Raw genomic sequence first — 23,748 nt, 5'->3', positions numbered from 1 at the left:
TATTGTCACAGGCACCCACGCCAAGAGTACGTTTCCCCCCCCCCACTGAAATAATCCTGTCTTTATTTAATCTGATATTCAGCCCCCGCCACCCCCACCCCCTCCCTATTTTCTATTGAAGGTTCATTGGGCAGTTGGCTCTTTGCACGTTTACTGCTTTGATAGGGGACCTATTGAGCTGAATTGGTGCGAGTTCGCGAGGAATACATTAGCCCGGCCAGAACAAAGGTGGGCGATAGCCTTCTTAACGGCCCATCAATTGGGCTGCATGACAAGGGGCAGAAACAATAGACCGAGCACCAGGGGAGAGGAGCCAAGTCTGTGGGCTTGGAGTCTGGCGTCTCCCTCTCCCTGCCTCTCTCTCTCTCTCTCTTTTTCTCTTTCTCTTTCTCTCCCTCAGGTAAATTACTGAGGTGCGTCTGGCCGAGGTGCGCAGGCGCGGCGCGCCACCACTCCAGTCCTGCGGGCTCGCAGGAGGCAAAATACTTCCCGCAGTCATTCCGCTTGTGCTCCCAACATGTCGCTGATGGGGAAAATGGGCAGCTGGCAGGTACGTGGTCTCCGATCCCTCGCTCGCGTGTGGGAGGGGAGGGGGGGAGAACAGCTGTACGCTACAGGGGAGGTAGGGCTTGTGCAGCAAGCGTGTAGCACAAGACGGGCGAGGGGAGGGCTTGCTGACAACTGCACACACTCACCTGCCCCAGCTAACCTCCAGGGCAGGGGGGCCGCGTACTGAGCGGAGGGGAGGGCAGGGAAGCGCAGTGAGCTCCAACAGCGCTGGGGGAGAATCGGGGCGCTAATGTAAAACAGGAGGGGTTGGATCACACCGGACCGGGGCAACCTGTCGGCGGCGCTCGCCACCCCCGGGGTCCCGGGGCAAGGTGGCTGGCTCGCAACCAAAATCCTCCGTCCCGCTCCAGACGCGCGCACACCTCCCGCTCCCTAGTTGTGGGCAGCGGGGGCTGCGTTGTATCTCGGACACCGAGGCTCCCCGTTGCCCAACGGAGGTGCGGTACTCCCTGACACTTTGGAGTTGGCTTTGGAAACAAGCGGCGGTTCCCCGGCCCGCCTAACCAGCGACTCGTGCCGCAGCTTGTCAGAGGCGAAGAATATTTCTCCTGTTCCTCCCGAGGGTGCAATTAAATCATGTCCCCGCAACGCGAACAACGTTACTTAAAACAAACACAGGTAACAAACGTGCAGAGAGAAGCAGTCGTTGTGGAGATAGTAGCAACTGGATGGTCCGGTTCAAACCCCAACCTGCCTCGCAGGGTGATTCCGATGTAACCGCTGCTTCTGGAGGTAACTTGCAATACTCGACCAACTAATCAGAAAAAAACTATTACCTGTAAACGAACCGTGATGTACCGAATTATCTCACGGTGTCGATTCAGACGGAGGTTATGACTTTGGCTGTGTGGGATCAGGGTTCATCGATCAGCTCTTAATAGTTTTAAGGACCATTTGCACTCACTGACGAAGTATTCGTTAAACAGGAGTAACCAATTGATACAGAGTGCACGGAGACACAAGAAACTGCAGACGCTGGAAACTTGGGAGAAAAAAATCCGAAGGCTGGGAGAATGAGGCGGATCAGGGAACATCTGTGGAGGAAGTGGGCAGGCGGCTTTTCGACTCGAGACCTTCAGGCTGAAGACAGTCTGACGAAGGGTCCGGACCCGAAAAGTTGTCTGTCCATTTCCCACCACAGATGCTGCCTGACCCACAGAAACCCTGCAACATTTTTGTTGTTGCTATACTGAATAAGGCGTGAGTGTGTGTGCGTGTTAGCCAAAGGCCTTGTCTGCAGGGACAGGACTGAAACGTTCTCGAATTTTATCCTGAGATTCCTAGCAGTGCCATCTAGCACAGAAACTGACCCTTTGGCCCACTATGTCCATGCCGTGATAGTCAGCTACATGTCTCCACCAATCTCATTTACCAGTACTGTCGAAGGCCTCCAATGTATTGGCGATTCCAGCGCTCGACCAGATATATTTTGAAACCAATGAGAGTACTTTGCCACCCACCTACTCGGCCAGTGAGTTCTTATGGTTCTACTCTACTTCGCAGTTAGTTTGTCATGGATTTCGTCCAGTACCGGAACACATGGAAAAAGGACGGGGGATTCAAATCCTGGCCTCCAGCAGTCACGAGGATTGTGCTCAGAGAGTTAATTGTCAGATTCACCACGAACGGAACTATGAGATTTCTACTTGCTGAAGAAAAAATACATCTTAGTGTAGTCTAGGGACGGGGTCGGGGGTGAACTGAATAATCAGGCTGGTGCGAGTTTGGTGAAATAGTTACATGGAAGTGGTAGCACGGTTGTAAAATCATAATGTTTCAATCCATATTTACTGCGGGGTTTGCTCTGTTTAAAACCGCTTGGCACAAAGTTTTGCTGACGGGGTTAAATTTGACTAGTGCACGGGGTGTTTTTGGAGGCGACGGTGCGCCTGTCCAACGATCATTCGTTAAAGGTCAGTCTGAATTGTATTTTTTGTGATTAATAGGCACCAGATGACCGGCTCTGCGTTTCAGTCGCCTCAGCTGGGGTCCGGTTATAGCCGGGACTTTAACTGCCCAGGTTCTTTCGTTAGAAGTTAATGAGGAGGAAATTAATGAGTTATTGGGAGAGCTGTGATATTGACGAGGGATAGTTTTAAGTTTTAAGTTGATGCGTTTTGGAAACGAGAGAGTTCTGAAGGAGATGGGGCGCTTTTCCTGTGTAGTGGTTAATATCACCAGTGTTACATTGAGAGACGGGGCTGAAGAGTGGGAGGGGGGGGGGGGGGTTTTCGTTAACCCCCCCCCCCCTACCCACCAATTATTTTTGGTTAATGTAACATTTGGAAGCAGAACATATATGATTGATAAAGAGTCAGCGAATTTCTACCTGGATTGAAGACCTCATTATGGTCATAGAGTCTAACAGCGTGGAAACAGGCCATTCGGCCCAACTTCCCCACACCGGCCAACATGTCCCTACTGCAGTCGTCCCACCCGCCTGCCTTTGGCCATATCCCTCCCATCCATGTACCTGTCTTTTTTTTTTTTTAACGTAGCGATAGTACCTGCCTCAACTACTCGTTCCAACATCTACCACTCTTTGTATGACAAGTTACCCCTCAGCTTCTGTTTGCGGGCCCTCTGGCGAGATCCAGCCGGTGTGACAGTATAACCCATTCCTGTAATTTCAGGTCAGTTTATCTAGCTCATCGGTGAACAAACCGCCAGAAGCTTAGCAGTGGCTCACAGCACCGTAGAATTACTGGGGCAATTCGGCACACCATCTAAACAACTTTGATAAGTTAACGCCCTTGCGGTAAACATTATGCGATAATTGTAATTGGGACTGCGGCGTTATTCATTCCTAAAAGGCAAGATACTCGTTGAGGGCTTACTTACTGGATACGCTGTTGTCATTGAGAGTGGGTTGAGGGGGGAGGGGGGAGGTGGGGGGTGAGATGATTCAACGATACATTTCAAAGGGTAATGGATAATTAATTGTGAAAGGATATCTTTGCTGGGCGGCAGAAGGAAAAACGGGGGTGGGCCGAAATAGATCGCTTGTTTCAAAGAACCCCCCAAAAGCAAAACAGGCCTAATAGCCTTTGTTGTTTGATATAGACACGGAGGAATGTGGGAACTGTGAGAGGAATAGACCGAATAAGTCTCTTGCCCAGAGTATGGGAATCAATAACCAGAGGGCATAGGTTTAAGGTGAGGGAGGGCACGATTAACTAAGAACATGAGGGGTAACTTTTCATGCAAGAGTGGTAGGTGTTGGAACGAGTAGTTGAGGCAGGTACTATCGCTACCTTTAACAAAAAATAGACAGGTACACGGATGGGACGGGCCTAGAGTGATATGGGCCAAACGCAGACTGGTGGGACGAGTGTGAGGAAGTTGGGCCGAATGGCCTGTTTCCACGCTGTAAAGACTTTATGACCACAATGAAGTCTTCAGCCCGGGTATAGATTCACTGACTCTTTATCAAGCATGTTTAAGAAGGAACTGCAGATGCTGGAACATCGAAGGTACACAAAAATGCTGGAGAAACTCAGCGGGTGCAGCAGCATCTATGGAGCGAAGGGAATAGGCAACGTTTCGGCCCGAAACGTTGCCTATTCCCTTCGCTCCATAGATGCTGCTGCACCCGCTGAGTTTCTCCAGCATTTTTGTGTACCTTTATCAATCACACCTGGTCTGCTTCAAAATGTTACATTGACCAAAACTAAAAACAGAAAATACCAGAAACGTAACCTTCTGATTCGCCGAGTGTTTCTAGTATTTTCGACCTATTTCAGATTTCTGACATCTGAAGTCTTTAATTAACCCGCCTTGGTCTGGGCTGCATTTTGAGGGGAGGATTTCACCTGTGGTTAAGTGGACGATGTGCCTCCGAGCCGCCCGTTATCTCTCTCTCTCTCTTCCCCGTTCTTATCTCTCACATTTTTAAATACATCAATAGATCACCTTTCATTCTATGACACTCTCGAGAATTTAGAACTATCTGTGTATATTTAATCCCTTTGTGCCAAATGCTTTAATACTCCTTTCTCGTGTGGCGTCCAGTCTGGAGAAGGGTCTACCTTAAAACTGTTGTTTTAAAGGTTGTTGTATTAAAAATGCGATAAATGTGCTGCAGTTATTAGAGAGAAGGGCGATTTCAATTGGTTTGCTTCCATAATTGAAAATGCAAGCAGGAAGTACAGTCCCAATTTCAGAGCCGGATATAAATAATTTCCTATGTCATAATTTAGTTTCACTCATAGAAGGCAAATCAAGTCGAGTTTATTGTTATATGCATAAGTACTGTGAGGAATAGGTACAATGACAATCTTGCTTGCAGCAGCATCACAGGCACATAGACACGGACAAACACACAGAAACACATTACACGCAAACAAGTCCCTGTGAAAGGATCTTCAGTGGAAAAAACACAATTTACGCTAGTGCAAGAGATGGTTTATCGTTAGACACGGAATACTGGAGTGACTCAGCAGGACAAGCAGCATCTCTGAAAAGAAGGAATGGGAGACGTTTCAGGTCGAGACCTTTCTGTACCTGCTGCCCGATGGTAGCAGCGAGATGAGGCATTGGACCTTGATGAGGATCCTTGATGATAGGTGCCGCATTTCTTGAGATAGCGCCTCATGTAGATGCTTTTGAAGGAGGGAACGACTGTACCCGTGATGGACTGGCCTGAGTCTATCACACCCTGCAGACGCTGCATTGGATTTGAATGCCAGAATGCAATCAGTCCGGATACATGAGGGAACCTTGAGTCAGTGGCTGTTTTTAACTGTTTAAGAAGGAACTGCAGATGCTGGAAAATCGAAGGTACACAAAAATGCTAGAGAAAATCAGCGGGTGCAGCAGCATCTATGGAGCGAAGGAAATAGGCAACGTTTCGGCCCGATGACTCGGGTTGTTAATGATTCAATGGGAAAATAACCAGTCCAGTTAAAAACAGCAAAGGTACACAAAAATGCTAGAGAAAATCAGCGGGTGCAGCAGCATCTATGGAGCGAAGGAAATAGGCAACGTTTCGGCCCGAAACGTTGCCTATTTCCTTCGCTCCATAGATGCTGCTGCACCCGCTGAGTTTCTCCAGCATTTTTGTGTACCTTTGCTGTTTTTAACTGGACTGGTTATTTTCCCATTGAATCATTAACAACCCGAGTCACCGGGGAAGATGCACTATTCCGATTTCAAAGGAATACAAAAGCCGCTCCCACTATTCCAGACGCCAACTACCAAAAGTCTTCATGGCAGCCGAGCCGCTATGGGCAGTTATGCCGACATTCCTGCAACAAATAGCCAGGAATAGTTACACACTATAACTTATAACTCTAAGGTGGACTTTCAGTCTCATCAACAGGGCCGCTAGCTTCGCTAATTCCATTGCCTAAGTAGCCGATTGGGGGTCTTTGAAATTGGAGGCTGCTATCTTGCATTCCTCCTGTGATTCCCAGTCGGGACAATGCCACTTGTTAACAGCTCCGTTTATAATGGACCCCACCAAAAATGCTAACGAGACTATTGTCCGAGAGAGTCGCCGGCCACCAGCAAGCGGGGGACTGGATTCTCGCCTCGGTGGAGTCAGTGTACAGAGAACATTTACCACCCGCTAGGCTGTTGGCTCGGCGGTACATATCTCGCCGGGTTCTTGAACATTAGCAGCCTGATGATGTCGAATCACTCGCATCTCTGCCTAACGCCCGTTTTATGGAAGCACAGCTGTTATTTTGCCGTGCCTCACCAATCACCCCCTTCAAAGTACAAAAAGACAACGGAAAGTCAACATTAATAGGTGTAAATGTAGCGCTTCTTTTGGCACAGTGAGATCGCGCTATAACACTGGTCATACAAAACACAGTACAGAGTATAATAACGATTTCGTGCCGTAATGGTGTTGTCTAATACCATACGACAATGTTGCAAAACAACGCAGAGCGATGCCATTTATTATAGATAAAACTGAACAGTACCATAAAATGTGTAGCGGACAGTGAGCTGTCGGTGACAACTGCCCATAGGGCTGGCCTCCCCGAACACCAGCGGCCAGACACTAATGTATAGGGTCTGAAGAAGGATCCCCACCCGAAACGTCTCCCATTCCTTCTCGCCAGAGATGCTGCCTGTCCCGCTGAGTTACTCCATCTTTTTGAGTCTACCTTCGATGTAGTACAATAAAATATCATGCACTTAACATAAAGCGTGATATAACAGGGTATTGTACAATACAACTGATGCTACACTGTGCAAACACGGATACAGTCCCATATATAACACAATGCAAAAATGTAATGGAATATGCCATAGTACGGTTTAATAAAAGTGGGCACAATACAGTATATAATCCCAGAGATATCTTGTACAGCAAGATAAAATGCAGATTATATTACAGATCAATCATACGATTATGAATTGAATGTATTTCAATGTAATGAAATATAACGCAGTGTATTAAAATGCAATGTATACGCATCTTACATAATAAACCACAGTGCACAATTAATTTGTATAATATAATATAATACAGCTTAAAATGTACGGTACTAATACGCAGTATAGTTATTGGAAACACCAGTTCCAGTGAGAATCCACAATATTTCCGACGCTGTTCCCAACTGAAGCACGGGCGCAGGGAAAAGAAGTTCTATACACTCTTGCAGGCAAGCTGAAATGTTGGCAGTTCTCTCAGGAACATTGGAGTTTAAGGGAAGATCCAAACATAATGTTTCGTGGCGAAAATTTGCTTCGTGGCGAATTCTTACTTCGGACGGTTGATGAGTCTCTGGAAGGGAAAATAATTTTTTTTCTCGCAGCAGGCGGTCTTAATTTAATTTTAAATCACGTAATTGATGGTCGCAAGGTAAAATACGAAAGCGGTAAACACGATTCAATCTCCGGTGCAGCAGCATCTATGGAGCGAAGGAAATAGGCAACGTTTCGTCCCGAAACGTTGCCTATTTCCTTCGCTCCATAGATGCTGCTGCACCCGCTGAGTTTCTCCAGCAATTTTGTGTACCTTCGATTTTCGTGACCATAACACATGATTACATCTCCAGTTGCAGATCGGGCAGCGACAATCGGCACATTAATCCCTGCCTGCAGGAGAGAGTGTAATATTCCAACAACAGAACATTGTTGGATATTAAAACACGTTACTGCGGTGACAATCTTTATATATAATAATAATAATAATAATAATAACTAAAACTATAGAGCACAAAGCAAAGGCGGCGCCGAACAGAGTAACACGGCGAATTCTTGCGGACAATCGTTTAATATTTGCATGGACTGAAAGAGCACATTTGCAGCAAAGACACGTTCTGTTCATGGCCTTACCGCCGGCGGGTTCTGCAACACGAACGGATTTACAAATAGCGTTTTAAGGCACATAACTATCTATTTGTGAATTTGGTTCAATGTCGAGCTCTTGGATTGTCAGGCGTAGGCTGGTGGAAGATGGGATCCAAGGGTCGCGATCACTCCTTCGGTCGACTGCTCGCAGGCAGCTTAATGCGACTACTGATAGACCGGTGACTTTGAAATCAACTGCATGGGGCGGCTCTATTGGACATCCCCATTTGCCAAGGGGTAGGCAGCTCTGACCTGGTCTGTACTACTGGATTGCTGCTACACATTCCGGACATGCCTCTGTCCACGGATGTCGAGGGGGGTGAGGTGTGAGTAGGGCCGGCGATTTCCCTGACCACTTCAAATATCTTCAGAGTGGGAGGTAGGCGTTCAGTGACTCACTATATTTTTTCATTGTAAACCGGTTCTACCCGTGGCCCAGGATCTGTCAACGTGCACCGACAGGATGCTGAGCTGAGATTTCCGGAACCAAAGTGTTGTGACTTCTAACCGCAGCAATCCCGAGTCACCGGCTGCAATGAGCGAGTGTCGGACGGGAATTGACTCCACACGGGCAGCGAGCTCCACTCTCGCTGTCGGTGACAACTGCCCAAAGGGCTCCAGGCCACCAGCGGCCAGACACAGGGTCTGAAGAAGGGTCTCGACCCGAAACGTCACCCATTCATTCTCTCCACAGACGCTGCCTGTCCCGCTGAGTTACTCCAGCATTTTGTGTCTATCTTCGGTGTAAACCAGCATCTGCAGTTCCTTCCTACACAACACAGATCAGTAATACTCTGTGGATAAGCTTTGTGTAAGCGGGGAGGCATTTGCAACCACGGGGGCGGATTGGAGACGTTGTTTTAGCGCATGGAGTGGTTGCTGTGAAAAGTAGGATCACGTTAAGGGGGTGGTGGTGGGGGGGGATTGGGGACTGGATGCGAACCTGGCGCCGGCAGCGAGCCATTGACCGGCTCTCTCACACTGCATCAAAGATACTAGAGGCTCCTCTAGTATATTTGCAGTGCACGGGGCTCCGGCCCCACAGAGCCACCCACCGGCAACAGGCGGGCAATATCGGGCCAGAGTCCCGCCCAGAGGCGGAGCAAGGCGGCGGCATCCGCTGATCCGCCTGCCGATCGGCGCACTCATTGGAGGGTGGGCCGAGCCCCGCTGACCATTAGAGGGGGAGCAGCGGTCGGCGGCTCTCGGCACACACAGGGAAGGCAGGCAGGCGGGCAGCGAGCGGCGGGACGGTGCACCTCACCCAGCGCTGCCTCTCAGTTGATCTGACGTCGGAGCAAACATGTTGTGGAAACTAGCTGACAACGTCAAGTACGAAGACGATTGCGAGGTGAGAGCGGCGGCTCGCTGCTGCAACTTGCGGGGTTTGAATGCTCTTTAAATCTTGGTCTGAAGAAGGGTTTCCACCCATTCCTTCTCTCCAGAGATGCTGCCTGTTCCGCCAAGTTACTCCAGCGTTTCGTGTCTATCTTTTAACTTTGGAGAGACCTCTTCCCTTTAGCACTAGACAAGTGCCGAAGTAAATTTCGTTACTCAAGTCCGCTGAACCAGGGTTATCCTGTTAAGTAAAGAAACGCCAGGAACTATTTGAGAAGTTTACATCACCTTTCCCTAACCCCCCTTCATCGTCCGTGCCCCCAATTCATGCCCCTGTATTAACTAGTGTCCGTAGACTTTGTGGTTTACATTAGTCAACCACTCTTGCTTAACTAGAGATTGGGGTTGGACTCGTTCGCGTAGTTACAAATCCCGAGCTGCTCCAGGGGAGATCGTGGATAATTCTGAGATAATGATACACTGAATGAAGCTGCAAACGGGCATTGGCGACTGGACCCGGTAACGTTATTTTTGGATCTGGGGTCTGAGTGCCGAGAGCGCTACCTGACGGCTCTGTGGGGATTCACTCTGGTGATACCTGTGCAAGGAAGCAAAGGCCAGAAATGACACCCGGCTCCTCTCCGGGGGACAGGAAGGTGCATCGCTGAAGTGGAGATTCGCAAAACAGACCGACTTCAAACAAAAGAGATTGAGATGCTGGAATCCGGCACAAAACATCAAAAAGCTGCGAGAACTCAGCGGGTCAAGCAGCATCTGTGACGGCGTTCAGGATCGGAGTCTCGACCTGAAGTGTCGACCTTTTTGCCTCCACGGATGCTGCTTGACCCGTTTTGTTTCCTGGCAGACGTCATGGTTCAGAGTGCTGTGACAGGACTACACGCGAACGTACAGCGGAGAGAGGGGATTTTAATGCTCGCCTATCTAGTTTTACGCAGTCGCTCGAATGCAATGCACATCCACTTGTCAGTTAGTAGGGCTTGTATCTTCACATCAGGAAATCGTCCTGTTTGGTTAGAACTTTTATCTGGAAGCATTTGCGCAATTTCAACGAAGCGAGACTTCCTCCAGAACCCAACCACGCGGCGTGTGTCCTGGGCCCGACCTGGTCTCCTTTCTCTCCTCGGCGCTTTATGTTCTTCGTTTAAAAGCCGACGGCACTAAACAGTCCATGACTGTGGGTCGGTCGTGCGACGTGGAGCAGCCAGGTTGGCATTGTAGCCCCCCCCCCCCTCCCTCCCTGCTCCCATTAACTCAAGGTAGTGCCACATAATGTGGACGTTACAGACCTCCATCCTGCTCGGCATGTCGAACACATTCTCCACACACTGTCCTTGCAGCATTGTGTTTGCATTGACTCTCATAGTCTTGTCGAAACCCACGGGACTCTTATGGTGCTTGACATGGAACTGCTGTCTAGTGGAACCGGCCACTATTTCAGCTCGAAGGTACAAAAAAAATGCTGGAGAAACTCAGCGGGTGCAGCAACATCTATGGAGCGAAGGAAATAGGCAACGTTTCGTTCCGAAACGTTGCCTATTTCCTTCGCTCCATATATGATACTGCACCCGCTGAGTTTCTCCAGCATTTTTTTTGTACTTTCGATTTTCCAGCATCTGCAGTTCCTTCTTAAACACTATTTCAGCTCTATGTATTTGAACCCCTGTACAGAAAGTGCGCCTATGCTTACATTGATTGAGAATGTGTACACGGTCTACTATCAGCACCTGGTTTCACATTCTGGTACAAATTTACAACTTTCTTTTCTTTTTACCTTCATGGTTCAAATATAAACATTCGAGAATATGGAATTAGTGCTTCGATTTTTCTCTCGGGAAATATCTTGGACATTTTTATTTCGCCGTAGAATTCAGTAGTTGCACAACATAGAAACATAGACTGCAATAATAAATATCCCTGGTTAATGGTTCTTGTTGCTAAAATTCGGCTTGGAATGGAAACTAATTGGATGCTTGGTTGTGGAAATCAGCAGTGATCTACGAAAGCCGATTAGAAATGATCAGTCAGTGTTCGCGAATTTCTTGTGATCACAGGTAGTAGAATCATTAACTATGACTAACACGGTAACAGGCCATTTCGGTCTCCGTGGCACACTGTAATGGAGGCTGTTACAATGTGAATATTATTGTGCTATGCATTATTATTAAACGCAGGACCATTAAAGTTCCGAGTTGTGACATGAGTGGGGAGCAGGCGTGTTATTTTGTTTTGGGAGATTTTTAATTTTGTTATTAGAATCTTCAGTCCTGGTTAATATCATCGATGCTATATTCCTCGCTGTAATCCTTATTCCCATCCGCAGAGATGCCACACAACATCCCGTCGTTCCCAGGTCTAAATTAGAGTTAATTAACTCACAATATTTAGAGGTACAACAGTTAAAATGAACGACCCCGAGCAACCTTTCTACCTCTTAATTATCAACGGTGCCCAGGAATGTAAATCAAAAGTAGTCATGTAGACAGCGGGAAATCTAAACTAAGAACAGGAAGTGTCGGATAAAATGGAGGTTATGCAGCGTCTGCGGGGAGAGGATCGGATGATTGTGTTTAAGAAGGAACTGCAGATGCGGGAAAATCGAAGGTAAAAGCGAGGGAAATAGGCAATTGCCCATTTCCCTCGCTCCATAGATGCTGCCGCACCCGCTGAGTTTCTCCAGCACTTTTGTCTACCAGAGGATCAGATGAAACATTTGAACCAGCGCAGCAATAGATGCGGACACAGGGACTGTGCCTTTGTACAAGTAGCAGGGTTCAGGTGAGCGTGAAGAAGGTCCCGACTTCAAACGGCACCTCTCCGTGTTCTCCAGAGATGCTGCCTGACCCGCCGAATTACTCCAGCACTTTGTGCTTGTTATTTTGAATCAACCCTGTATCTGCAGTTCCTTGTTTTCCCGGGGTGCAGGATGGTCGGTAACCGGAGTTCTATTTGTCTCTCTCCCACAGGACCAACACGATGGCAGCAGCAACGGGACCCCTCGCCTGCCGCAGCTCGGGACTGTCACCCAGCACTTGTACTCCGCCGCCCCTCCTCTGTCTCACACCCCGAGCTCCGACTTCGGGCCGCCCTACTTCCCCCCTCCGTACCAGCCCCTGGCCTATACCCAGTCCCCGGACCACTACTCTCACCTAAGCGACCCCTACTCCCTCAACGTGCTCCACCACCACCCGCAGCAGCAGCAGCAATCGGGCTGGCCGGCGCGCCAGGGACAGGAGACGGTGCTCTCTCATCACCAGCGGGTCAGCGCGGCCGCACACCTCTCGGCGCTGGAACCCCGGAGGGACATCCGCCGCCCAGACATCCTCATCCCGGGCACTCACCACATGGACACGGCGCTGGTGGAAAACCTCACCATGCACGACGCAGTTCACACGATGGAGGAAGTGCAGGTAAACTTTCTGCTTAAGTAATGGCCTTTGAAGTATCTATGAGAACATCTGAACAAGATTTTCCGGTTATTCCCGAAAGGGAATCGTTTCAAATTCGGCGATAATTATTCATTGCAACGACTACAGGGCGGCTTCGGTAGAAGGGCTCAGACATTCTCAGCGAAAGACACTGAAGTCCCGTTCTCGATTTGGAATGCAAAGATAGTCCTCCCGGTAGAACGAGGGCTGGTTGATTTGGCGATGGCGGTGTGATGAGGATTGAGGGATGGGTCAGAGAGAGAGAGACTGCACAATCGGGCTGTTCCCCCTCGGAACACGCATTAAAAAGCATAGAGCTCCCATTAAATCAAAGGCAAACGAACCTCTGACAGAGTGAATGAAACGGGTCTCAATGACAAATCACGAAAGTGAAGTAAATCCTCAAATCACTAGAACAGCAAATTCTAACGTTTACCACATCAACTGTACCAAATCTGCCTTTCCAGACTACAATTTAACACCCATAACAGCCAATATTAACAGCAATGGCTTATATCTATTTTGACATAATTGATCATGAAATGACCGTCATTTTATAGACAATAGACAATAGGTGCAGGAGTCGGCCATTCGGCCCTTCGAGCCAGCACCGCCATTCAATGTGATCATGGCTGATCATCCCCAATCAGTTCCCCGTTCCTGCCTTCTCCCCATATCCCCTGACTCCGCTATTTTAAGAGCCCTATCTAGCTCTCTCTTGAAAGCATCCAGAGAACCTGCCTCCACCTGAGGCAGAGAATTCCACAGACTCGCCACTCTCTGTGAGAAAAAGTGTTTCCTAATCTCCGTTCTAAATGGCCCATTCTAATCCCCATTCTAATCTTCTCGCTTTAAGACACAACATTTGTTAAATGCTACTGTTAAATTAATTCTGTGTGTGGAGGCAGGTGGTTTCACACCTGACTGGGATGTATGGATATATATATATATATATATGGATGTATGGATGTATGGATATATATATATATATCCATATATATATATATATATATATATATATATCCATACATCCCAGTCAGGTGTGAAACCACCTGCCTCCACACACAGAATTAATTTAACAGCAGCATTATATATATATTGATACAAATACATCGATAGATACAAATACATCGCTAGATGCTCCTGAACACATCATCAGTGATGTAACCTGGGGTCATTGGGTGTTTCGGTCTTTCAACATCAGACAACCTCACCCAGGCGACCCAGCCGTGGTTGATCATAATATATATATTAACACGAGATGCAACAGTTAAACGCGAGGCAGTGACGGACTGGAAGTTGTTAAAGGCCGGTGGGCGGGCTGGGAAAAAAGGGGTTTGCTCCATGCAGGGGAGAGGGTCTGGGGGGCTGGGCGGAAGGTGGAGCGCACTTTTATCACCCCTCACGTGTGGGGTGTGAGGAGGGTGGTGTGGAAACACTGGGCGGCCTGGTGTCACCCAGTACTGCGCCAAGTACCCACATTTCTGGCTGCGAACGGTCAATTAACAGTATTCACTCCATACCCCATATATATACCCTTTTATATCTTATTCTTAATGATTTAAATACCAGAACACGCCAGAATGCTTGGCGAACATTGGCCGTTTGCTCACTGCATTTCATCAACTAAGGCATTATTTGTGTTTTTTCTTGATTCCTTTGGCATCTAAAAAGTTTCAGAAGTGATTAATCTGGCTGTAATTTTTTTAAATCGCTCATGGTTCTCGTGGGTTTTTACATACAAAATGAAAACGCATCTGAAGAAAAATTTACAGCCAGATTTATCACTTCTGAGAATTTTTAGATGCCAAAGGAATCAAGAAAAAACACAAATAATGCCTTACTGTTGATGAAATGCAGTGAGCAAACGCGATAATTCCCAATATTTTCAATGTTTACCAAGCACTTTAGCTGCTGTAGTCCCTTCAGTTCTTGCTTCTCTATACCTTCATTTCGCTTCACGTTTGGAATTCTGAAGTTGGGTACATGTCTCTCACACTTACCCCGACTCCCACAATTTTTTTCAGCGCAAAAATTCAACATTTTGGCGGTTTTTAACAGGTAGGAAAGTATGCGTTTCTAGCATTAATAACATATACCGGAAGTGACGGATGTCTTCCAGTTGGATTTAGCGGCTCCGTGTGTCGAGCCCTATGACCCAGTGACCTTTCGTGCAACCACCCTAAAGGGGGAAAGGCTGGATCAGACACAGGCCGCCAGGTTCCGGGCAGCGGGGGGTGTTCGCAGCTTGGAGCCGCCCTTTACACGGTGATTTTTGTTTATTTACAGCACGCCGAGGACCATAGCATGCTCATACAAGACCAAGGGGTGATCAGGAAAGGTAAGAGTGGCCGCCGCCAGCTTCATTCCAAACTCCAGCCTGGCTCCGGGCAGGCGGTACAGACACGCGGGACAACCAACACTCCAGCTCCACTCATTACCCCAGCGTTTGCCAGGCAGCGTTAATGAGCAATTCACCACATTGAGGGATCCAGTTGGATCCGGACGGACAGGAATTGCCTTGCTCAGTCCTGGACCTGATCCTGGACCTGGTCTGACCGTGGCTCGTTTCCTGGAAGTTGACTAGTTTTACATTATATTTAGATTCGCCCTCTTCCCAAAAGTTGGATGAGGACCCTACAGGTGGCCAAATGGCGCAGGGAGTGGAGCTGCTGCCTCACAGCCCCAGAGTCCCGGGTTCGGTCCTGACCTGGACTGCTGCCTATGTGGTGTTTGTATGTTCTCCTTGTGACCGCAAGCATTTTTCTCTCCCACAACCCAAATATGGGACATTGAGACACGAGAGATGCAAACAAACTTGCGGAGGAACCCAACTGGTCAGGTAGCATCAGTGGAGGGAAATAGACCGTCGAGGTAGGGGATGGAGACTCTTCTTCAGACTGAAGGGCCCCAACCCTAAAAATGCCCTCTGTCCATTCCTTCCACAGATGCAGCCTGACCTGCTGAGGTCTTCCTGTGATTTTGCTTTCCTTTCGGTGTTGTGCTCTGCCAGCCCGACTTTGCACAGTTTGCCTGTTGGAGTCAGGGCTTTTTTGCACAGCTTTAGTAGGGGTCTGGTTTGTGTGAGGATCCTGCTTGATTTTTCTCCAATACAAGATTGAGGTTTAGTTTGGTTAAATAAATTCCAATGGCATACTGCAAAGAGCAAAGCGTCCTCTCAGCCTCTGCAACTTGTCCATCCATCCGGGTGAACCTAGAGGCCACTGGCTTTAATAGGACGCCGCTGAGAGCAAGCCTGGAATAAAAGAAAGGTGTTGAATTTGGCATTTCTGAGTTTCTAATTGTGGCTGTGTGTGTAGAATTAGTTAATCAATGTTGAAGAGTTTTCACAGTGGTGCAGGAATATGGTAAACTGAGACAATATACTCCCCAGGTAACCAATGGTGAGAGTGTGGCTGTGGGATTTTCCTGTTGAAATCTCTGGAAACTGTCAACCAAGTACTTGCCTTAGTCTTACTAGTCAGAATCGGATAGTATAGTAGAATATAGGAAAATGCTTAATCTGTTATAAGATGGTAACAGTGCCTAACTGTATGTTGACACTTTCAGGGGTAATTTAGTGTGTAATTTAAAAATAATTTAGTGTGGCGGACTGGTTGTAGGAGATATCAAATATGGTTTCAAATTGCCTCTAATCAATTCTTCCTCTCAGCTGTTAAACCAATGGATGGATCATTTATACTTCATTTTAGTGTCAGTGTTACGAGGTGGGATCATGATTCTGTCAACGTGAGCAATAAAGTTCTGTTATTTTAGGGACGTTGCAAAATACTTTACAGTCTATGGACCTTGTTCGTTTGCTGAAGTACAGCAGATTTATGCTGTCACTTTGCAACCTTTGTTTCCATATTTCTCTGACTGCGATGGTATTAATGCCTCTTTGAATAGGAGGTATCACTACTTCATTAATAGCATCAATGTTAACTTGTTTATCTAGAATATAAAAGTTGGGGCATTATGTTACAACGCACTGATTGAGCCACACTTGAGTATTGTATGCACTTCCGGTCACCACTCTAAAGGACCAATGTGAATGCACTGCAGAGGGTGCAGAGGAGATTCACCAGAATGTCGCCTGGATTGGAGAGCGTTAGTTATGAGGAGTGATTGTATAGACTGGAGCTGTTTTCCCTGGAGTGGGAGGTTGAGGAGTGACCTGATAGAAGCATGTCAGACAATGAGCAACACAAACAGGTAAATAGTCCAAATATTTTATATATGGGCAGCACAGTGGTGCAGTGGCAGAGTTGCTATCTTACAGCGTCAGGGACCTGGGTTCGATCCTGACCATGGGTGCTGCCTGTATAGAGCTTGTAAGTTAAGGGTGAAGGAGAGAAGTAGGAATTCTAAAAGGGGATGTGAAAAGTGAAAGTTAAACACAGTATTGATAACTTGAAAGCATTGCCAGGGGAGGTGGTCGAATCAGGTACAATTACCATGTTTAAAAGGCATTTAGATAGACATTTACATAGGCAAGGCATGGAAGGATCTAGTGTTAATGAAGGCAAATAGGATTAACGTAATGGGCATAAATGTCGGCAAGGATGCAGTGGGCCGAAGGACCAGTTTCTGTGCTGGACAATTCTACAAGTTTATTGAAGATAGACAAAAATGCTGGAGAAACTCAACGGGCGCAGCAGCATCTATGCAGCGAAGGAAATAGGCAACGTTTCGGGCCGAAACCCTTTTCCTTCGCTCCATAGATGCTGCTACACTGGCTGAGTTTCTCCAGCACTTTTGTCTACCTTCGATTTTCCGCAAGGCTCGGTGTTGGGACCTCAGTTATTTACAATATATATTAGCGATTTAGACGAGGGAATTAATTATGACATCTCCAAGTTTGTGGATAACACAAGCTGGGTGGCAGTGTGAGCTGCGATGAGGATGCTATGAGGCTGCAGGGTGACTTGAATAGGTTTGGTGAGTGGGAAGATGCATGGCAGATGCAGTATAATAGTAAGATTAAACGAGAACTTACCAGTTTGAAGTTTGATCTTTATTTTATGAGGAGGAACGTTGAGGGAATACGTGAAGAACCCCGCCTACGGCGCATGCGTGTCATTCTTCAAAGCAGCGGTGTGAGGTCACAGATAGAAAATAATGACCTAAGATAGTAAGATTATTAAAGAGATACCAGTTTAAGATATGACCATATAAGGGTGGGAGCGGAGGGCACGTATTCCCTCAACGTTCCTCCTCATAAAATAAAGATCAAACTTCAAACTGGTAAGTTCTCGTTTAATCTTACTATTTTACTTCGGAGTCACGTGAGTGACTTCGTGAAGACTTCAAAGCTCTGTGACCTCATGCCGTGGAACGAGTCCAATCTTCACAACTGCCTTGGTAGTTTGGGAGAAATTGTTACTGGTATTTAAAAAAAAAAAACACAATGATACCAACATTTTTAAGCAAAAATTGTAAATAATATTTATTAAATCAATTTATAAACCTTATAAGCTTCAGGTGTAAATTAAATAGAACTCAAAATTTTGCCCGAAAACGTTTCTTCTTTTCTAACTGGTTTGTTGTAATATGTGCGAAACGTTTTCTCTGATGACCATCCTGCAGTTCTGAGGATATTGTCCATCGGTACCTCCAGGCGATTAGCTGCTGATGTAGATGCAGCCCTGGTGGAGTGAGATTTGAATACATTAGTGTCCACTCCTGCCTGAACTAAGCAATATCTCAGCCACCGTGAAATGGTCTGAGTCGAGACTTTATGGTATGGCTTCTTATGGCTAATTAAAAGAGCCTTTTCATTGCCTCTGATAGCCTTCGTTCTGTCCATATATAACATGATGTGTTTTACTACACAGAGACGTTCATCCTGTGGATAGGCTATGAACTCTATCACCTGACCCGCTGATCCTGGTCTATTTTGCTTAATAAGGCCCTGGATCACGAAAATCAGCCTTCCTGTCGCCTCCGTCAAGTTATCCAATCTTAACTTCTGTAATGACTGGACCCTTTGCGCTGTGACCAGCGGCATAAGCATAACCATTTTCATAGTTAGATAGTTTAGCGGTAATGCCGTAGCCGGTGACCAATTCCGTAACATTTTTAGGACTACGCTCACATCCCAGATTTGGCTATATCTAGCCCTTGGTGGGTTAGTGTTAAAGATGCCTCGTAGCAGTTTTATTACTAGAGGATGTGAGCCGACACCCTGTCTTTCTGTGCCTTCCCATAAATAACTGGACAAGGCACTCCTAGCACTATTGACCGTGCTGTAACTGAGTCCTTCAAAGTGCAGGCTTGTGAGGAATTCTAGGACAGCTGGAATATCCACCTTTCTGTGGTCTAGATTGTTGTCCAGGCAGTATTTAGTCCATTTCTTGACATGACATAAATATTGTTTTTGAGTGGAAAGTCTCTGTGCTGCTGTGATCATGTCCACAGTTCTATCAGATAAACCCATATGCCGAAATGGTTCCTTCAGAGTCTACAAACCAATAAATTTAGATAATTATGGCAAGGATGGCTGTCCCCAGTCACCGGATGCACCAGCAACTGAGGACTATGTTTTAAAGTAATATATGGTGTAAGCACCAAATCCTGCAGCACCGAGAACCATGGTTGGGTAGGCCAATCAGGTACTATGAGAATCCCAGATGCCGAGTCTAGCTGAATTTTCCGTAGTACCCGATTGATGAGGCAGAAAGGAGGAAATGCATAAATGAACCATTTCCCCCAGTGCAAAGAGAATGCATCTGTAGCTTCTGCCTCAGGATCTGGTTCCCATGATATATACCTAGGTAACTGATGATTTAACCTGGATGCAAAAAGATCAATATCCGGCCTTCCGTACTTTGCTGTGATATCAGCAAATATCTTTCTGTCTAACATCCATTCCGTATTTTCATTAAATTTTCGTGACCTGGCGTCTGCCACTGAATTAAGTATCCCTGGTAGATACGTAGCCGATAACCAAATATTCCTTTGGATACACCATTCCCAAATATGGTTTGCCAATTCATCACAGGATATTGATATATTTCCACCCATATGATTTATATATGCCACCACCGTGGTATTGTCTATCTGCAATCTAACATGCTGGTTAATCATTCCCGAGCAATAAGATTGTAAACCATAAAAAGCACTCAACATTTCTAAGTAATTTATACCCTTTGTGGTAAGTAGGTTAGTTTCCTGTATATTCCATCTCCCTCCAGAGCTCGAGATGGTATCCGTTGCTCCCCAACCCAGTGCACTGGCATCTGTTTGTAATACCACAGCTGGGTTTGGAATAACTATTGGGTTGGAGCTATATATAACATTTTGTTCCCACCATTGTAGTTCTTTTATAGCTCTAATTGTTAGCTCCATAGGCCTATCAAAATGGCCTCTATTAATTTTTAGTGCTCTAATTTTTTCTCTCTGTAAATTTTGGTAATGCAATCGTCCAAATTGAATGGCAGGAAACGTGGCTATAATTTTCCCAATAATCCTGGCTACCCGTCTAATGGATGGTTTAACGGTATTAATAAGCTCTGTGCAATCCTTTTGGAACTCAGTGGCTTTCCCTATAGGTAAAGTCACTAACATATCAAGTGTGTTAATAGTGAACCCCAAGTAATCAATATTAGTTGCAGGTGTTAATCTTGACTTAATTGGATGGATAATGAATCCCAGCTGTTCCATCAATTTTCTTGTGGCAACCACTGCTCTACTAGCCAATTCATAAGTTTTCCCCACAATCAAGATATCATCCAAATATGCCATCACTCTATAGTTTTGTTGTCTAAGAAATGCCAAAGCTGGTTTAAGAATTTTTGTGAATAATCTAGGGGCTGACGTTAGCCCGTTTGGTAGCGCCTTGTATTGCCAAAGCTGACCCATCCAATTAAATTTCAAAAACCGTCTGTGTTCTTCTCTGATGGGTACCGTATAGTAAGCATCTTGCAGATCAATACTTGCCATAAAGTAGCCTGCCGACACTAGCTCTGTAGCAGTACTAAAAGTATCCATTTTAAAATGAGCATATTGTACAAACTTATTAAGTGTTGATAAATCAATAATTATCCGGCAACCCCCATCTTTCTTATGTCTAATGAATATATTTGAGACAAATTCCTGTTGTTCATGTTTGGTTTTTCCAATTACTCCTTTCGTGAACAACCTTTGTATTTCAATTTTTGCTTTAGCTCTGTCTAATTTGGTAAGCATATAAGTTCTGTCCGGTGTATGTTGTACTGGAGGTTCTTGTATGTGTATAAACTCTATAAGATATCCCTTAATACTGCTAAGGATATACCTATCCACAGTTAACTTACACCATGCTTCCAAATGAAATTGCAACCTCCCTCCAAGTTCTGTGCTCCTTATTAATTTTTGAGGCACAGACCCACCTACCTCCATGGTTATCGGTGGTGTTACTTTCTTGGTCTTAACCGAGGTTGCGGAGGGCCTTGAGGTTGAAAGTGGGGTAAATGTTGAAGTGGAGGCTTCCGCATTTTCCATTGTGGGCGTCCCGGGCCAACCCCTAAAAAAGGACGCTGTTGCTGGTTTCCTCTGGCCTCTCTCCAATTTTTCGTACTATACATACTAGTACTTGCTTTTTTAGTCGTCCCATAAGGATGATACCGTGTTCCGACATATCCTTTGGTCGCTTTTATTAGGCCCAACGTTTTGGCCTCTTCCTCCAAATCTTTGACCTGTTTTGATAGGTCACCCCCAAACAACAAATTTTGAGGTTTTATGGCTTTCTGTTTGCACAGGATTGCAAATTTTGGGTCTAACGTTGGCTGAATAGCCCCTTTCCTGATGTTGTTCAGTTCAAATTGAACATTGCAAAACAGTGCTAAAGCGTCTTTCATGTCATTGGACATATCCACATTTTCCAGCCTACGGGCCAAAGCTGTTATACCCGCCGAGAGTCCTTTACTAGCATTCTGTATTTTTATATCCAGACTCCGAATATCCTGCCCCACGTGTCTCCAAATGCTTCGGTTCACCTTGGGTACATTCAGAGCCGCACAATTTCGCGGAGGTAAATGTCTTGCCCATACCTCAGCTAAGGTATCAGTTTTGAGGTGATGGGTCGTCATATAATCAATGCTGGCCGCCATCCTGGCCTCTAGGTCTTTTCCAGTTTCTTCTTGCTGGAAATATGTGTGCACCATGTCCAGCAACTGTGTTCCCTCATCCTCCATATGGGAACGTGGCTCTGACTCTTGTTCAGAGTCCGAGTCAGGCAGCCCTTGAACACCCTCTTCAGATGAGGATGATATGTCCAGCAGCCTTTTCTGGCCATGCTCTGAGGGACTTACACCTGTATGTGTGCGGCTTTTATCCATTTTCTGGAGCCTGACACTATGGAGATGTTCCTCCCACAACCGCTCCAGCCGACTTTCGTGCTCTCCCGCACTAGTCGCTCGCGGGTGTTTCTTTTTAGCCCACCGCTCCTGCCGACTTTCGTGCCCTCGGGCACTAGTCGCACGCGGTTTAAATCGCAACTCGTCGCCATGCCTACCGGCTCTGGTTGCTCCCGGCCGCTGCAAACGCCGTTTTTCGCCGTCCCGGTACTCCTCCAAACAGATAGATGACGGCCCCACATGCTGCAGCCACTCGTACTGTTTTCCGAGCTCTGCAGATGCGATCGCTGCCGGCTGCTCTATGCCCTGCAGCTGGTCATCATCACTGCTATACAAGTAAGTATTTACCGGCGATTTTTCGGGCTCACTTTCCCAGCGGTTCGTTTTGCGTTTCGCCTTCCCGCCCGGTCTAGAATTAGTTTTTCCCGGCGCGGGGTTTGAATCTGGCACAGCTGGCTCAACGCAAACTGCCTGTGCCGTCGGCTGCTGCTGCGGGTCCCCGGCACCTTTACCGCCGACATCCTGCAGCTTCTTCACAGCCTTTCTGCGTCCTCTATCCATTCCTAAAAAACGGTGAAAATGCAGAATCACTTACCTGCCGTCGACCGGCTTTTTAACTCTCCCGTTCAAGGGGACGTCCTCCCCAGGTCCGACACGTTCAATGCGTGTATGCGATATGACACGCATGCGCCGTAGGCGGGGTTCTTCACGAAGTCACTCACGTGACTCCGAAGTAAAATGTGGACATATGTGAGGTTATCCACTTTGGTGGCAAGAACAGGAAGGTAGATTATTATCTGAATTGTGTCAGATTGGGAAAAGGAGAGGTGCAATAAGATCTGGGTGTCCTTGTGCATCAGTCACTGAAAGTAAGCATGCACGTACAGCAGGTAGTGAAGAAAGCTAATGGTTTGTTGGCATTCATTGCAAGAGGATTTGAGTTTAGGAGTAAGGAGGTCCTACTGCAGTTGTGCAGGGCCCTGGTGAGACTACACCTGGAGTATTGTGTGCAATTCTGGTCTCCTAATTATTGCTATTGCGGGAGTGCAGCGTACTAAAGCAATGGCATTTAGTGTAGATGGTTTCTTCCAGATGTGAGATTGTTGCAGTTGATGCTATTTGCTTTTAACTGAAGATAGTTTAAATGATTGAGAACTTTGTATCATACAAGGTCAGTATTAACCTTTGGTCGGAACCCATTCACAATTTTGTGTCCCTGTCATGGTTTTTAATTGATCTACAATGAGCCGAACAGACCTGATTAGAAATTCAATGACATTATTTTCATAGGTAGTGTATAATACCCTAATGCAACCATGTTGCACATTTAGTGGCACTGTCTGGAAGGAATTAACACATTGCGATGCATTTTTAAAATTCCTGGCACCCAGCACAAGTGCAAGCTGCCAGATCCCACAGATGCGACTTTCTACATTGAGGTATGTTGGATGAGCGGTTGACAATCATTTGTTCTCCTTTGAATATCAATTACGCTCGGATAATTAGTTACCTCAGAAGTCAGAGCAGGAGTGTAGGCAGTTTGGCAAGTCTGATGTGATCTTAGGACAGGCTGCTGAATGATAATCCTGCTTCTGAACCAGCTCACCCACAGCTACCTGCCCGTTCGAGTGCATCCTGGTAGAAATCCTGGGGATTAATTTTTCCAGCCCGTATGTGCATTAATGTTTTGCAGGAATGTACTGCTGGTTTGTGGCTGCTGGGGCCAGTATTTGCTAAACTGCATTTTA

General features: G+C 46.5%; 1 protein-coding gene across 3 annotated transcripts in view; it reads left to right on the top strand.

Annotated features, from left to right (window-relative positions):
• Positions 1-424: 424 nt before the first annotated feature.
• Positions 425-23,748, top strand: part of tfap2c (transcription factor AP-2 gamma) — a 63,942-nt gene continuing 40,618 nt past the window's right edge. The window contains exons 1-3 of one of the 3 annotated variants that reach the window (XM_033041982.1): positions 425-550; positions 12,201-12,644; positions 14,952-15,003. In XM_033041982.1, coding sequence (XP_032897873.1) covers positions 518-550; positions 12,201-12,644; positions 14,952-15,003 — 529 coding nt within the window. In that variant the 5' untranslated portion in view covers positions 425-517. Of the gene's footprint in view, positions 551-1,877; positions 2,042-9,021; positions 9,230-12,200; positions 12,645-14,951; positions 15,004-23,748 lie in introns of those variants that run through there. The other 2 variants (XM_033041980.1, XM_033041981.1) reach the window with 2 other exon arrangements.

This window comes from Amblyraja radiata, chromosome 23 (assembly GCF_010909765.2).
Source record: "Amblyraja radiata isolate CabotCenter1 chromosome 23, sAmbRad1.1.pri, whole genome shotgun sequence".
Taxonomy (NCBI): Eukaryota; Metazoa; Chordata; class Chondrichthyes; order Rajiformes; family Rajidae; genus Amblyraja; species Amblyraja radiata.
Note: the sequence above shows the minus strand (reverse complement) of the source record. Positions and strands in the feature narration are given on the sequence as shown.